The 16,936-nt window shown below is 44.7% G+C and overlaps 2 protein-coding genes across 4 annotated transcripts in view; one reads left to right on the forward strand and one right to left on the reverse strand.

Moving 5' to 3' along the window:
• MRPL37 (mitochondrial ribosomal protein L37) overlaps window positions 1–11,195 on the reverse strand; it is a 13,952-nt gene extending 2,757 nt beyond the window's left edge. Inside the window, exons 1-6 of the mRNA XM_011370434.2 lie at window positions 10,775–11,195; window positions 8,164–8,347; window positions 7,954–8,069; window positions 5,381–5,566; window positions 3,196–3,353; window positions 41–244 (exon numbers count right to left, since the gene is read on the reverse strand). Coding sequence (XP_011368736.1) covers window positions 41–244; window positions 3,196–3,353; window positions 5,381–5,566; window positions 7,954–8,069; window positions 8,164–8,347; window positions 10,775–11,120 — 1,194 coding nt within the window. The 5' untranslated portion in view covers window positions 11,121–11,195. The remainder of the gene's footprint in view (window positions 1–40; window positions 245–3,195; window positions 3,354–5,380; window positions 5,567–7,953; window positions 8,070–8,163; window positions 8,348–10,774) is intronic.
• A 91-nt stretch (window positions 11,196–11,286) lies between these two features.
• LOC105299002 (NADH-cytochrome b5 reductase-like) overlaps window positions 11,287–16,936 on the forward strand; it is a 23,822-nt gene continuing 18,172 nt past the window's right edge. For all 3 annotated transcript variants that reach the window (XM_023536798.1, XM_023536797.1, XM_023536799.1), the window contains exons 1-2: window positions 11,287–11,363; window positions 15,711–16,004. In XM_023536798.1, coding sequence (XP_023392566.1) covers window positions 15,813–16,004 — 192 coding nt within the window. In that variant the 5' untranslated portion in view covers window positions 11,287–11,363; window positions 15,711–15,812. The remainder of the gene's footprint in view (window positions 11,364–15,710; window positions 16,005–16,936) is intronic.

Below are 16,936 nucleotides of genomic sequence, written 5' to 3' on the forward strand. Positions count from 1 at the left end.
GGCCCTACTCTAATCACAGGCTGGAGATGGCAGGACTTACCACAACCACCTTCTTTTTGATCACTGGGAGACACCAAAAATGCTGATAGAGGAGCTGGTCTGAGTCCACCCACACCAGATTCTTGATGCCCTCATTAGAGGCCAGATCTGTGGTGTTCAGTTGTAACACCAAGAACTGGAAGACACGTCCATCGGTGCCCACACTCTGCACAACTACTGGCTGCTCCAAAACCTTAGTGTCATTCTGAGAGGAAAAGGAGACAAGTAAATCAAATGAGAAACAGTGGGGTAGAAAGAACAGCACAGACCAGGCAACCTCTAGTTCTGGCCTTTAAAATAAATGCTCTACTACATGTACTCATTTCACAATGGGGCAATGAAAACACAATGTGAGGTTAGGGCACTGACCAGAGCTGGGCCTTCCCTCCCCCACCCAGCCTGGCTCTGCCTGGCCTGGTGCCTCATGGCCCCAGGGTGCCTGCTCTTCAACTTGAGCACATTAATAAAGTAATAATTCTTGCTATTGAGAGGTGATTACTGGGTAAGCAGCACAGAACAGGAAGGTGAGCTGGGAGGTTAATGATGGGAAATCCCTCAAACTTCTGACACTGCCTGATGGTGACAACAGTGTCATCAGTTCTATTAAATGTGGACCTGGACGGTCAATGGATATAAATAATCTCATTCAGTTCTCACTCCACTTAACAGATGAGGAAACCAAGACTGAGTAAGGCAAGTGCCTTATCTGAAGTCACAAGATGTGTGTGGCATCAGAACTTAGACTGGCTAACACTAGGATGTGTTCATTTTCCACTTCTGCCTTATTCCTAATGGCCTGGCATCCTAGAATGCAGGCAGTCATCTTACCTGGGCTTCGTGCTCTCAATGCAACTCTGAGAATGTGCCAGATTCCTGGAGTGTCTCCAGCCATGTCAGCCTCAGGATTTCACCAGTCAACACATTTGCTAATTATCTCTTTCAATTTGTACGACTTGATATAATAACAACACTAGCAACCATTTACTGAAGGCCTCTCATGTGTCAGGCATTACACAAGTTTTACATAAAGTCACCTCTAATCTCACATCTAGGGGTATATTCATTCACTTAACAGATGAGGAAACTGAGGTTCAGAGAGGTGGTATAATTTGCTCAAGGTTACCCATGAGATGTGAGCCAGGATCAGACCCCATGCTATTAAATCACTTAAACCCCTATTATTCTGCTCTACATTCAGTGTCCCATTGGTCTAATAACAGAACATTTTTTCACTCTCAGTATTGTCCCAGTTTGGTTAACAAATCATATGTTCGCCCTACCAAGACTTTGCAGTAATCCAGTTTGGTGATTGCTACTCACTGGACAAAGACCCAAGAGACAGGCCCCATGAAGCACAGCATCCTTGATTCGAAAATGCTGCCTATATTCACCCCTCCAGGGCTGGAACCAACATTAGAAATAGCTAATGTCAGACCTCAGTGTGGGCCACGCTGGGACTGTTGGCCTTAGATATACCTGTTCTTAGTTGCATGAGTAATAAATAAAAAGAAAAGTACTTTTAAGTGTTAGCTGAGAATTCTGTATTGACTCTTATCTCCCTCTACAGATCAATAAAACTGCAGGTAGTACATAAATTTCTCAGCAATTTTACCTTTTACCAGAGGCTCTTCCCATAATTGCTCAACTTCACATCCCCAGGAATAGTCTGTACCTGGAGGGGGTAAGGGAGACCTCCTTTCCTACCCAACTAGGTGGCAATTAGTGGCAGCATTGCTACCCATGCTCTCCTGGCACAGAAGCTACCATGAGTGTACAGGCCTGGGACCTGGCACATGACTATCTCTGCCTCTGTCCCCTGCCTCAGACATGGGTGGCAGTAGGTTGTTCGAAGCTGGAGGGATCATGGCTCCAGTACTAGCCAACCCACTCATTAGCTATGGGATCTTGGGCAAGTTACCCAACTTTCCAGAGCTTTCAGGAAATATACAGATAACAGAAATAAAGATAATCTTCCAAGGACTGAAAAGACACAAGATCACATAAAGCTGTGACAGCTGCTAATTTCTTAGCTGTGACCTTAGGCAAGTTACTTAGCCTCTGTGAGCCTCAGTTTCTTCATCTGTAAAATGAAGCTAACAGTATCTGCCATAGTGGGTTGCTGCAAGGATTAAATAATGCAATGGTTCTCAAATTTTAGTGCAGTGGTTTTCAAAACTGAGCTTGTACCATTACTACCTGGAAGGCTTGTTATGACACTGATTGCCAGAGGCCCACCCCCAGAGTTTCTGAGGCAGTAGGTCTGGGCGGGGTCTGCACTTCCAACCAGTTCCCAGATGATGCACATGCTGCTAATCCAGGACCATATTTTGAGAACCACTAATACAGAGAACACTGATTAAATGTTTGCCATGTAGCAGATGCTCGACACAGGCAAGGTCCATTCCACTCCCTATTTCATTTGGCTAACCACACCTCCCCAATCCCACCTAGTTCCTAGTTGAAGTAGGATAGGCAACAGAACATTTTGAATTTCCTCACTCTTCCATAGGGCCTTAGGCTCTAACCAAGTCCTGGGAACTGGCAGCAGCTCTCAGGAACACTCTCCCACTCCTTGTTCCTGGAAGAGATTTCCCCCAGTCTTGGAACAGCTCTTGTGACGACCACTCCACCTGCATTCTATACCATCTAGGACCCTGAGGCTTCCTCTTAGAATCAAGGGGCTACCAGCAAGGGGTATCTTAGGTCCCCAGAACCTGTCCTGACTTGGCAGGCAGGTCTGGGCCCCTCCACTGCCTGCCTGATGGAGCCTGGTGCTCCAATCCTAATACTACAGAACAGAGGCAGTGTGCTGGAGCATGGACAACTGAAGCCTTAGGATTTGGGTATACCTAGTTCTCATCCTTTCTCCACTACTTACTGCTGTGTAAAGCTGGGCAAGCGGCTCAGCCTCCCTGTGATTCTGTGGCGTAATTTTAAAACTGGACATTATAATAAAACTGTGTGAGTTGCTATGATAAAGAAAAAAGTTAGGTACTTTATGTAAAAGACAGGCACATAGTAGGTCCCCAGCGGATGTCAGTTCAGAATGAGTGGAAGTGCCTCTCCCTAAAATTTCTCAATTAAGCAAGGAATCCCCGCTGCCCTCTTTCTTTCTTTGAGGAGTGTAAGGTAGGGGGGTCTTGTCTACATACATACCCCATAGAGGAGCCGGGCCTGAGCCAAGGCATTGCCAAAGGCAAACAGGATCATCTTGGCCCGCAGCTGATCTGGTTGAAAGCGGTATGGTCGTGAATTGGCTGTCTCCAGAAAATACAGGGTGTGGGGATAGGGATAAGGATAACCCTCCCGGTATCCTGTAAGATACAGAACCACGTAAAGGCAGAAAAGATTAATCGGCCTGCCCCAAGGCTCAGGAGAGTCACTTCACCTTAGTTCGGTGCCAGGCACTACAAAGACTCAATAAAGGCAAATACTATCAGCCTAGCTTAGGGGCTGGCAAACTTTAGCCTGTTGGCTAAATCTTGCCCCCTGCTTATTTTAAAAAATAAAGTTTTTACTGGAGTACAACTCTGCCTACTCATTTACATAATGTCTACTGAGTAGCTGTGACAGAAACCACATGCGGCCTGCAAAACCTAAAATATTTATGATTTGGCTCTTGACAGAAAATGTTTGCCAACCTGTTATAGGTAATTCTTGCACGCTAGCTCTAACTCCACCCCTTTCTCTCTCATTCGAGCACATGGATGACAGTGATGTTAGCAGAAGTATAACCTGAAATCCATGGCAATAATTTTTTAAAAAAAGAAATCATTTGCAAAATTCAATATTTTATTTTTAATAACAAATGACTTCCTCACACCTCACAACTATCTGTACAACACTGGTGGGTGAGAATCAAAGTTTAACTCTTGCTCATCTCAGCCATGATCTTACCAGGTCATCATTCTCTTCCCCTGCATGGCTCTGGATAAACCTTTGGTAGACTGGAGGCTTCTAGAAGGAGTAACCTAGATCAGTGAAAGTGAGTGAAAAGGAGGGAGAAAGAGCCTGGGAAAATGTGGGCTCTAAAAATCCCAGAGAAGAGCACTACTTAAGATAAAGACACAGACATGGCTTTCCCACCTGCCTCAATCCCTGCTTTGGTTCCTCAGCATATGTAAATACCCAACACTCGGCACTTACTCTGTGCCAAGCTCTAAGATGGGTACCAGGAACAGAGGCCAAGCAGAGCCTGCCATTGCCTTTGAGGAACTCAGTCTAGAGGGGAAGACTGACAGGAAAACTGATCATATCCAGATGGAGAGACATGTCAAGTTAAAGCTGAGTCAGGGGGCTGTGGAAGGAAAGATAAAAGGACCTGATATGACTAGAAGGTCCCAGAGCATTTCTGGAAAGAAGTGCTTCCTAAGATGAATTATGAAAGATGAGGAGTTATCAAGCTGAAGACAAAAAGAGGTGAATGGTCAAAAGTTCCAGGCGGAGGTATAAGAATGTGTCAAAGCATGGTGGTGAGAAAGGGCACAATATATTGAGCATAGTTGAAATAAAGGAGGCATGTAGGGGAGCAGACAAAGGTGAGGCTGGAGAGAGGGGCACAGGCCAGACCCGAAAGCCCTCATGTAATAAGTTAAGAAGTTCAGACTCTATCCAATAGGCAATGGGGAGGATAGGCATTGAGAGAGATGAGATTAAATTTGTGCTTTAGAAGGGCTACTCTGGAATTGTGAACTAGGTGGACTGGAGAGAAAACAGCCTGAAGCAGACTGACCAGTTGGGAGGTTGTGGCGACAGGCAGAGTGAGAGACGGGAGGGACTGACTTCAGTTGCAGCTGTGGAAATCAAGAGAGGGAAAGGAGAAAGACGCTCATGACTGAGTTCTGGGCCTGCCTAGCCTGACTCCCTAGTTTCTTTCTGAGCTGATTGGGTAGACAGCGATGCCTTATTTGATGGAGTTTGGATAAATAGCCTCATTCAATGCCTGTGGGGTTTCTTCAGGCCTACCAGGAGGTTGGCCAGAGTTTATAGGTTACATAGAAAGAGGTGTCTTTCAAGGGACCTATGAATATAGGAAACATTTGGCCCCTGATCAAATGCCCCTCTAGCCACCCATTAAAACTCTGACCTAAGAGAGTAGCTTTTCAGGAGTCAAAAGCAAAGTCAGCCTTTGAGCAAATCATTTCACCTCCCTGAGCCTCAGTTACCTTGCCTATAAAACTGGGATAATAGTAACTGTCTCACAGGGCTACTCCATGGATCTTAGAAGAACATGCAAGTCAGGTGCCTAGCATATAGTAAGTACTCAATATATCTTTTCTCTTAAAAAAAAAGCACGTCCCTCTTCTCCACGCTGCCTGAAAGTCAAAGGCTTGATACTCACCTGTGTCGTCTTTTACATCATAAACATTGCATTCCTGAAGATCGACAGTGGGAGATATGGGATAGAAGGTTTCAAGAACATGATTCTTAGTAGCTTCTACCTCCTCTCTGGAGGCAATGGGGGGCAGAAGGTCCTTGGCATTCAGTCGGGCTCCACTAGAACCACGGACCTGAAGGAGAAGAGACTCTAAAAGGGGAGAAAGACGATTAGTCTAACCTGGTCTAAAGCCTTATCTCAGTTTCATCCCACCATGCTCAAGTCTTTTATATAAGTTTTACGAGCTGACCAGCCTAACCACAGAAAACAAAACTTTGGTTAAGAGATTAATCCTGGAATTCTTTTTTTTTTTTAATTAAATTTATTGGGGTGACATTAATAAAATTAAATAGGTTTCAAGTGTACTATTCAATAATACATCATCTGTATAGAGCATTGTGTGTTCACTACCCTAAGTCAAATCTTCCATCACCATAAATTTGACCCCCTTTACCTTTGTCTACCTCTCCGTTCCCACTTAGTCTCTCTGGGAACTATTATACTGTTGTCTTTGTCTATGAGTTTTTGTTTGTCGTATTCATTTGCTGCTTTCCGTTTTATATTCCACATGCGTGAAATCATATGGTTCTCAATCCTGGGATTCTTGAGAGGGGGACTGACCAATGCACTCTTCTTCCTGTGTTCCCTTTCCAGTGATCCCTGAGGCCTCGTGGTCTCTGTGGGTTCAGGGCTGCCCTATACAGATCGTCCTAAGCACCTGCTTGCTCTATGCTGGGGACCCAGTAATGAATGAGTGAGAGTTACTCTATGCCCAGGTTATTAAATCCAGGAAAAGGGCCAGATTGTCCACAACTGAGAGTAAAATAAATTGAGCCTGTCAAAAAGCCTCACTTAAGTTGGATTAGCATATCTGCTACATGGAGACACGGGTGTATGAAGAAAAAACTCACATCTGACTAATCAGAAAGCCTGCCATTGTGAATATGTACGAATATCCTTCACAGAGGTTCCCACAGGAGGCCACGTGCCACCACCCGGCAAAATATGTTGGAAAAACTCCTTGAGAATAGCTTTCTGAGCATTCTAAGTGGAGGCAAATCTTTCTCTGAAGGTGCTTGGGTTTTTAGAAATAGTCAAATAGCAGTGTGGTGGTAATGGATCAAGGATAATGAACTTACATATCTAATGGCTAACAGCACTGCCATTTAATTAGCATGTGGTCTCACTTACTGAGTACGTAAAAAAGGGATACTACATCTGTGGATAAATTCTGATGTGGTTGTTAAAATACATCACACCCATACCTCAAGAATAGTTTTCTAAAGTATTTCCTGTTTCCTCATATATAATCTGCAAGGAAGATAAATGTGCCTGGACCCTGCCTAACCTTGGGTTTTAGATTTTCTCCACAGACCACTCTCGTGTGGTTTCCAATTCAATTCCCTTCACATCTCTCCTCCAGTGACAGTTGCAAATGGGGCAGTTTAATTAGAGGTAATACTTGATGATGGGCCAACAAGTTCTCTTCTATTAATAAGGCTCACTAATTTCCTTAGTTGTGCCATTACCTCTATAAAGCTGACTGCTTGCCAGGAAGTCCATGCTCAAAGGGGAAAGCCAGAGAAATCCGACCAAAAAGATGTCCTGAAAATCCCAAATTATTTCATAGCTGGTTTCTCTGCTCCAGGATTCCACAAATTATGGAAAAGTGAAAAGACCAGGATTCCACCAAAATGAACAACATAAGGTCCCTGACATCAGGAGTTCACAGTTTAGGGGGGCAGACAGAAAAGATACCAGGTAACTATAACACAGTATAATATGTGCTATGATAAAAATATACGTAATGGGCACAGAGGAGGACTAGCTAACCTATGGATTCACATTGGAAGACGGCTTGAATTGAGTCTTGCAAATAAGAATTTAGTCAAATGAGGAAAGCAGAAAAGAGTTCTAGACAGAATGCACAGCATTTGCAAAGGTATAAAAGCTTGATGCAGCCAAAAAGCTGCAAGTGGCTAAAGTGTACATTTGGGCATGCGGGGTGGTGGGTATTAGAGCAAGAGATAAGACTAGAAAGACTAGGTGGGTGTCCAAATCACAGAGGGCCTTGGATATCATGATAAATGGTTTCAACTACTTGGAGACAGTGAAGGATATGAAACAGGAGGGACATAGGAAGACTTGCACTTTAGAAAGATCAAACAGCTACATGGAAAATGAACTGGGCAAAGGAAAAAAGCATGCATGGGGTAAGAAGGCTCTTGCAGCAGAATATGAGCTTGTGAGGGCAGAGACTGTGTATGCTTTATTACTTCCTTATTGTCAACATTTAGGAACTTGCAGGCACTCAATAGATATGGTTGAATTAAGTCTTGGAAAGAAGTGATTAAAAACAAAAAAGGCTGCGCTATGGCTAATGATAATGAGGATGTGTCTGAGCCTATAAAATTAGACCATGAGGATGGGAGTGAGGATACATATGGGAGTGGAGGGGTATGTGGGAATGTGAACTGGGCTAAGACTAGAAAGACTGATAAACAGACTAAAGCTTTCTGGCATACAAGATAACCAACCTCGATTCCAAGTGGTGGATAACGTGTAGTTTTTGGCACAGATCCGCCTGGCTAGCGAAGGATGCTTGAAAGTCTGGGATTTACACAGCTGTAACAGACTGTCCACAATGATTGGGCTTGGAGAAAAGAAGAAACATTTGGAGATATAAAGCAACAGATATAAACCAAAATTCATCAACTAGAAATCTTACTGACATGGGGGAAACTTACCAGTAGGTCGTTCTCTTGGGGATGTTTTCAGTGGAGTGCCAGAGACGGGCGTGATAGATCACATTCAGAACGCGTTCATCTTGGTTCTCTATGTGGTTCCTTGGATCCTCAATAAGGCTAAGCACTTTCTCAGGAAGGCCTTCTATTAACTTGGCCTTGGTAAGCCAGAGAGCCTGCTTTACACCTTTGGGGTAATCAGTTACAAGAAAAAAAAAAAAAAGACAGGAAGAGATATTTAAGCCTGCCAGGTAACATCTTGGGGAAAAGGGTGTCGGTTGAGTGTGTGAGAGAGGATGAGGATGAGAGGGAGGAATATTTATGGGATTTCTTCTGTGACATCGGAGGGGTCAGAACTAAAAATAAAGAGCCTAAGCTAGGACAGTCATTTCAACTCAACTTCAGGAATGACTTGTCTACTTAAGGATAGTTAACAACTGAGATGGTGAGTGCCTGCCATAGGAAGAATTCAAACAGTGGCTCAAATGGCTGAGATCATAAGGCTGAATCTTGCAGGCAAAGGTCTGCCTGTTGCCTGAAGGATTCAGACACTTGACTATGGGATTAAATCAATGGATGCCAACCTTTCAAAACCTAGATCCTTTCTATTAAATCACACCTCAGTCCTTGATCAGAAAAGCCTTTATCTACCAAATACACCTCATTTATTAGGTGTAGGCCCAGGATTAAGTCCATGCTGTTTTATCAAGGGAAAGCAGTTTTTGGAAATAATGGAAATAACTTTTAAACCATGAATAACTTGAAGAGCCCTGAGTTTGGGAGCCCTTAAATGGATAATTTTTCACATCTCTTCTAACTCTGAGATTCTATAAGTTATTTCATAAGGAAATTTTTGTATGAAGAAGCTGTATGAAACATACTGCTGTATTTGTCAAAATGATTATACTGAGGATATTTTTCTATTAATTACACAGGGTCCTCCCTGAGACCTTCTGAACCTCTCCCTGGCCTTAGTACAGGAGGACTGGGATTTTCCTGGGTAGAGTACTGTCTTGTCTTATGGACATGGTGAACTGCATAACTGAAAATGTTTTTCCCTATATCAGGGCTTGACATATGTTATTTCTTTAGGGCCAGATGGTAAATATTTTCAGCTTCCAAGTCATATAGTCTCTACCACAACTATTCAACTCTGCCACTGTAGCATGACAGCAGCCATAGACAAAAAAAGTAAACAAGTAAGCATGGCTGTATTCTAATAAAACAATTTACAGAAATAGGCAACTGGCCTAGTCAGTACCCCCATTTCTGTACCATTTGTTGACTGCTAATAAGCTGAGAACCAAGTTTAGGGCTCCTCTTTAGCAAATAGAACCTCACAGACTGTAATTTTTTTTTTTTTTAATTCACCACACTGTTTTATTTTTCCTTTGTGCCGGTTGCCTCACCTTTCTATTTTTAATTTAATCTGTGTTATAAAATTTCTATAAGATGCTCAAAATACTTTTCAGAAAAAGATGGAGTATAAGTAAACTAAAAGATTTGATTCTGACTGCTTAATCTTTAAATATTAAGGAATGTCAGCTACTTCCAGTGGGCTGCTGTCCTAGTCAAAACTCCTTCCTTCACTTTCCCCAGATCTGGCTTCACTAAAAGAGGAACAGGCACAGACCTAGGGACCTAAGTTCTGCATTAAGTCCATACATCAGTCCTCCACCCTCAGATCGAAGTTGACACTGTATTCTTTCAAATGATTGTGCCCACAAGTTGACAGAGGGCTGGTTACTGCTTTGGTTAGCAGACTACTCATCGCATCTGGAAAACCACTCTGACTCGGGGACATATCTTCATTTGTAAGGTTATGTCTGAGATTAAAGGGAGCCTAGGAAACTTTGGGGGAGACACCCTCAGGCAATTTCTTTAGTAGTAACCAATGAAAGACAATGAGGGCAATGAAACTTTCCACTTTAAGGCTTATAAGACATTGGAAATACAAACATTTAGAAATGTAACTTCTAGATTTTGTGGTGGAGTTAAAAAAAAAAAAAACAAAAACCTGGTGTGGGACTTGGGTAACCTGTTTTCCTTGAAAAAGAACATCCCAGCTCTGACCTTTGACTTATGAAATGAGATATGCAGCTCTGGCTTCACTATTAACCAAAGTGCGCCTGTGGACAAATCACTTCTCTCAGTCACATTTATCAATCCTGTGAAGTGAGGCTATAGGCATGGGGCATTCTTTCTGCTGCTCCATCTATCTATTTCTTAAATGTACAGCTACATCTCTCAGGTGTCAAGAGCTGGAAGTGTCATAAGAACCATTAGTCAAAACCACTTACTTCACAGAAAATGGGAGGCTCAGGAAGGTTCAGCCGCTTGCCCCAAATCACAGAGTTAGAGGCAGGACTAGGCCTGGAAACCAGGTCTTTTCGCTTTGCCACTCCAACTCTAATACCTCCTTCAAACAAGCAAAGCTCTTTACAACCCACTTAATCAGGACAACTCTCGTAATTAGAATCACTACTGGCCCCATTTCACGTACGAAGAAAGTGAGACCTTTTAAGTTTCAATGTCTTGCCCAAAGTCACAGAGGGCTTGGGGTCAGTACTGGGCAGAGGAACATGGTCCCCTCCCGCCCATCCAGGGGCCTCACCCTCGAGGAGGCGGCAACGCTGGTGGAAGGTGTAGCAGGCCTGGTCCTTGTACAGCGGATGCTCTTGGATCGGGGGCGCGCGGCGGAACTTTGGGTGCGTCCAGCCAGGATCCCACGGCGGAAAGACCGGCCGCGCCAGACCGGGCACGAAGTGCATCTTCCCCGCGTAGGTGATGGGCTCCAGTCCAGGGATTTCATACACCCTGTCCAGGGGAGGAGGCTCGGGCTTCCGCGTGGAGCGAACGCCCCACTCGTACGCCCCGCGTCTCGGGGTCCCGTCGCCCCCAAAGCCGAGCCTTCCAGGAAGACAAAGCGCCCGCCTTGCGGGGCCCGACGCCAAAGCCATACCGGTTCGGTCTCCTCAAGACCGCCACCTGGACGCCGCCATCTTCCCGTGCGCAAGGTCTACTGGGAAGGAAAGGGGCTGGGCGCCAAAGCTAGTTTTATGAGTAGCAGCCACTTGAACCAATCAAAGTTAGGGTATCATAGCCTTGCCCCACCCCACAGGCCATCCTCTTTTCTTATAGGTGGGAAATGGAGGAGGGGGAACCTGAAGGATCTTCACTTGAGGCCAAGAGCTTGAGTGAAGGTGAGTGGTGGTGGTTGGGGCTGGGACGGGAGGTGAACATCAAGACTTGAAACCTGAACGCTGGGCAGCCTGAACCGCTAACGAGCAGTTAGAGCTTAGGCAAAGCACTTCCCTCTGATCCCCAGTGTCTCGCTGTAAAAACAGGGCTAGAAACGCCTAAGCTAGCGCACCTATACAGCGACCGGCACATAGTGGGTGCGCTGTAAGTTTCCTTTGCTCTCCATTCACTTCTCTCTGGTACTGGCACTTTTAACCGTGGCTCTCCCACACCAGCGCCGCTCCCGGCCGCTTGTACTTCACGCCTCTTCCCCGCTTCGAAAGTAAATTACTTTCCTCTTCTTTCCTCGAGACATCCCTTTCTGCCTCTTAGAAGCATGGCCAGAGCGAGGGAGGTGTTCATTTTCTCTTTAAGCAACACCCGTTTATCAGCACAGATGACCACTGTGCTGAGCATTGTCATCTGTGCTGAGCATTGCGCTTCCCTTCGTGAATAAAATAGATGTGCGACATAGAGCCTACATTTTGGTAAGAGAAACAGAAAGCAAGTAAACTAAAGCAATTGCAATAATCACACACTTCTCATCCCCTCTCCCTTGTTATTTTTCTCTTTAACATTTAACACTAACATGTTTTCCATTTTGACCTTGGTTAATGACCATCTCCCACTACAATGTGAGCTCCGTGAGTGCAGGGGTTTCTGTTTCTTCACTACTATATTCCCTGCCCCTAGCGCAGTGCCCGGAAGGTAGTACTTAAATATTTAATGAATAAATACTAATAGAAACAAATATGGTACATGATAGAGAATGAGAATGAGGGCCTCTGAAGGGAGGTAACTTAAGGCAACGCCTGAAGGATGAGGCAAGACATCCAGGCAGAGGCAACAACATGTATCAAGGCCTGGCTTTAAGTCGGTGCCTCTTAGACTGAAAAGATAGAGGCTGAAAGGCACAAACTGAGTCTTTAAAATTCATGATTGACATGGCCAGCTCCTCTACCAATTATCAAAATAACGGAGAAAGTGGGATTATTAAAACACAGAAAAGGTAAATTTAAGGCAAAGATGGATATGAATAACCCTCACAATGTACAGCAGTTTGCAGTTCTTTTACTTATCTCACTTTATCTTGAAAAAAATCTTAGAGATTAAGAAATTGGCATAAAGAGGGGACCAGACCTCGTTCCTTCAAATACATACCTGGTTAAAAAAAAAAAAAAAAAAGGCAGTAAAAAGGATTGAATTGATGTAACACCATGCTAGGCTGCTAGCTCCGTGAAGGTAGAGCCCATGTCCTATTTACCTCTGCTGTACCCCCAGCACCTAGCACTGTGCCCGGCTCTCAGACCTTATTTGTAAACTGAATGAGAGTACTCACCACTCACTGGAACCTTCCTAATGCTAGGCCTGTACTTGGTGGTAGAATACAGAAATAATAAGACACCACCCTTGCCCTGAAGGGGATCCCAGCCTGCTAAACTTTCCTGAAATCATAGAACCAGCAGTAGAATCAGATTTTCTGAAACCAAACCCTTTCTTCTATAAAAGAAAGGTTTATTGCACGCAAAGACTACCCTTCTAAAACTGATGATAGTAAGTGGTAAAAAAATTTGGACAAGTTCTGGTCAGGAAGAACCTTGGGCATCAAGTAAGACGATTGGATTCAATCCATTAGGCAATGGAGGAGCTGTTAGATGTTGCTAAGCAGGGGACCAGTGTGATCAGAGCTGGTGGCAGGTGTGCTGATGGATGATGTAGGGAGACTAGAAGCACATCCTTTGGGCCCATGGGAAGCTCCAGTGTAAATGGATGTGGGAAGCAGGAAAAGTAGAAAAGATTTTAAAGGTTAGGATGCCTGGAAAGTGATCGATAACCAAGAAATAGGATTTCTGGGTCTTCAGGCAGACTTGGTGGTTTGCCCTCTGCCCTTCTCAGACTTGTCGCACACCATGACCTTAGCACTTTATGCATGAATGAAATTAGTTGGGAGGCTCCAGGGTTCCTATAAAATTCAGTGACAATTTGGCAAGTTGGGCCCTTGGCTGCTCTCTGCCAGCCCAGAGCTAGGCACTGGGAGTTAGAGGACACCCTACCCCCGCTTCTCCTCCAGAAGCGTGAAATCTAGTGACAAAGAGCACCAACCTGGAGACATAAGAAGGAGACCCAGGCGTGAGTACTAATTTTACTACTTCTGGTTTCCTGACCTGGGCTGCTTCTGTGATGAGAAAGAACATGGCCTACCTCTATATGACTGTCCAGAGGACTAAGCAAGGCAGTGCAAAGTAGTTGGCGTAGACTCTGGCCTAGTTGGTGGCATCTATTCTTATAATGATTGTTATTGCTTTAGTAAATAACTCTCCCACTAGGCCAGGAGCTCCTCCAAAGCAGAGACGAGTGTCATTCACCTCTGCATCCCAGCATCTCATTCAGTAGCCCTGCCTAGTAAGTGTATATGGCAGGAATGAATGGGAGGAAATCAAAGGCTGGAACTCTTAGAGGTAGTTAAATGTTCTGTGACATCAGACTTCCCCATGGTTCTGTTCTCAGATAAGAAGGAAGAAACACCTTTTTACTTAGATTTGCCTATGGAATTTTAAATGAGTAGCTTGCTTGCAGGTGAGATGATCAGGTCTGTTTCTATATAAACTGTGAAGTTCCACATGTAAATATGGAGAACTTTGATAAATCCCAAACTGCCCTGACAGTCAGGGATATATCTCAAAATAAATCATAGCTATTTAACTTTTCCTGCCTGATCAGTCTTTCAGCCTGTATTTACCTAATAGCCCTGAAATCAAACTCCCACCCTTGCCCTTCCTTCCTTCTTGCCTTCCTTCCTCCTTTTCATATAACACACATTTTAAAATATACACTGTGCTGTTTTATAAAATGAATAAAAAACAGGTCTCTACCCTCAAGTTCAGAGAGCCCATCTCAAAGAGGAGAAAGACATGTAAACATGTAACTTCTAAATAGTATGAAATGCCATAAGGTAGAGAGAGAGTCATTCATTTGAAGTGTTTATTGAGCACCTATGATGACCAGGGGTAGACCAAGTACTGCTAGTGCTTGCAGGAGGGAGTGAAGCTAAGCAGGCCCTCACAGGAGGCTCCAGCCTTCTGTTCTCTTCCTCTACCTTCTGTCCTCTTTTCTACCTACTCATCCCTCCTTTGGTGTCAGTTACCCAGATCCCTGTCTCCAGACTCAGATACCTAGACCTGTTTAATCCAACTGACAACTGGATTTTGCACTTGGATGCCCCATGGGCACTCAGCAAAGCTCACACTGAACTTATCATTTTCTCTTACTTCCTATTTCTCCTTAAACTCAATTTCTCTTGAGCCTACTGTCCACCCCAGGGATCCAAGCCAGACACCTGAATGTCCCTTTAACCTCGCTATACCCCTCACTCCCTCACTTCATATCTAGTCATTCCATGCATGTCCTATTAATTCCCTCTTCCATAATTCTCTAGTCGACCCCTGTCCTCTCATCCTGGCTGAAGCTGCCCTTGTCCAGGTCCTTGTCTCCTCTCTCCTGGACCACCACAATCTTTTACTCCTGTTTTCCTGTGGTTGAGGAACAGTATGTTCTGAAACCAGACAGACTGGAGTTAAAATCCTATTGCCACCATTTTAGGAGCTGTGCGGCCTTGAGTAAGTTATTAAACCTCTCCGGACCCCAGTGTTCCCATCTATAAAATGACACCTCTGGCCCTGTGGTTGTAAAGATTAAATGAGATGTAGCAATTTGGTGGGTGACTCACCAACAATGCTGAGTGAAAGAATATGATCCATCTTTGTAAAGGGAAAAACTTGGCAGAGCCGAACTGTAGTGGTTAGGGTTGCAAACGTGACAAAACTAACGAAAGCAAGGAAACGATATATCAGAAGTCAAGGTGGTGGTTACGAGAAAGGGCAGGGGGAATGTGATCAGGAAGGGACTCACATAAGTGGCTTCTGGGATGCTGGCAGGATTCTTTTTACTTTACTGAGTGATAGTTACAAAAGTGTTCTTTTATAACATTTTAATTTATTTTTTAGAATTTTTATAATTATTAAATTGTACATATATGTTTTACTTCATCATTTGAAATATTTTAAAAATTCAATGAGATTTTCTGTGGAAAATGCTTAATCCAGCACACAGAGCACAAGAAAAGGTCAGCAAACCTTGGTTGTCAGTTCTGATTATGTCCTGTTTGTCTGCCTCCTCTGCCAGGCACCAGATCCCAGGATGGATTCATTCCTGTCCCCAGTGCTCACACAGAGCATGGCACCCGCAGGCCTCAGGGAGAATGGGAGGAGTAGAGGGGGCCAGAGTGTAACCACATGTTTTCCCTTTCCTAGACTGGTAAGGGAACAGGGTGTGGGCCCCTGACCTCACAGAGCCAGTCCTGCTCTGGGAAGAGCACCCAGCTGTCACTTCCAGGCTGCCCCAGCCCATTGCCCATGGATGAGAGGAAGGAGGAGGATGATGAGGAAGCCTGGCTGCAGCTTCGGCCCGTGGAGCCCTTGCCCTCCCAGTGCTGCGGCAGTGGCTGCTCGCCCTGTGTGTTTGACCTCTATCACCGAAACCTGGCAAGGTGGGAGGCAGCCCGAGCCAGCAAAGACAGAAGCCTGCTGAGAGGGAAGGAGTCACAGGTGAGAGAGAGCTGCTCCTCAGACGAGAGGGCCAGGGTGGCAGCATATACCTGACCTTGGCTCTGTGCAGTGTACCTGCTCTAGGACGCTTTCCCTGACTGTACAGCAGAGAAAAAAGAGAGCATTTAGTGGAAGCAGACAGATCCAGGTTCAGAGTTTAGGGGGGGTCCCAAAAGTGAGTTATGTGTGGGCATTTTACAGGAGAGAGAGATCCATGAGTTATGGCATTCAGAGAAGGCTTCCTGGAGAAGGTACAGGTTGGGTGGAATGTTAAGGGCAGTGGACTGAGACTTAGAAGACATGGTTTTGAGTCCCTGCTCATGATGTGACCTTCGGTAAGTAAGTCATTACCACTCAAGCCTCAGTTTCCCCACATATAAAATAAAGATATTAGATGAGATAATCTTTAAGGTTCCATCAATTTCTAAATTCTGCAAATCTGGATTTTAGCAGGTTTGAAGGATGGGTGGGTTGTTCATCCATTGGAGATGAGTGATCTGGACGGAGGGCCCAGCTTGAGTAAATAACCCAGCTCACAGGTAGGAGGCAGCAGGGTGTTTTGGGGAGGATAGAGAAGAGTCTGGCATCTGATGCACAGCAGGTAAAATGAGGCCTGGGGGTCTTTCCCTGGGCCCTTGAGTATCTAGCTAAAGAGCCTGTACTTTATCCTTGGGCTGAGGGGAGCCATGGAAGACTTAAGAGTGAACAAGTTATCAAGTTCTCTGGCATTCTTAGATCAAAGCATGAAAGGGAAATAAGGTAGGACTACTCTATTGTAACAGAAAACTTAGTAGCCAGGATAGCCTTCCTGGGGAAAGTGGGAAAGATGCTTGCAGATGCTTGCGGTTGCTTGCATGTCTCTTGAGCCCCAGCTTCTAGCTGTTGGATATTTTCCTTTTGCAGAGCTGCCCCTCCAAACTGAGTACAGAAAC

This window comes from Pteropus vampyrus, unplaced genomic scaffold (genome assembly GCF_000151845.1).
Source record: "Pteropus vampyrus isolate Shadow unplaced genomic scaffold, Pvam_2.0 Scaffold170, whole genome shotgun sequence".
Classification (NCBI taxonomy): Eukaryota; Metazoa; Chordata; class Mammalia; order Chiroptera; family Pteropodidae; genus Pteropus; species Pteropus vampyrus.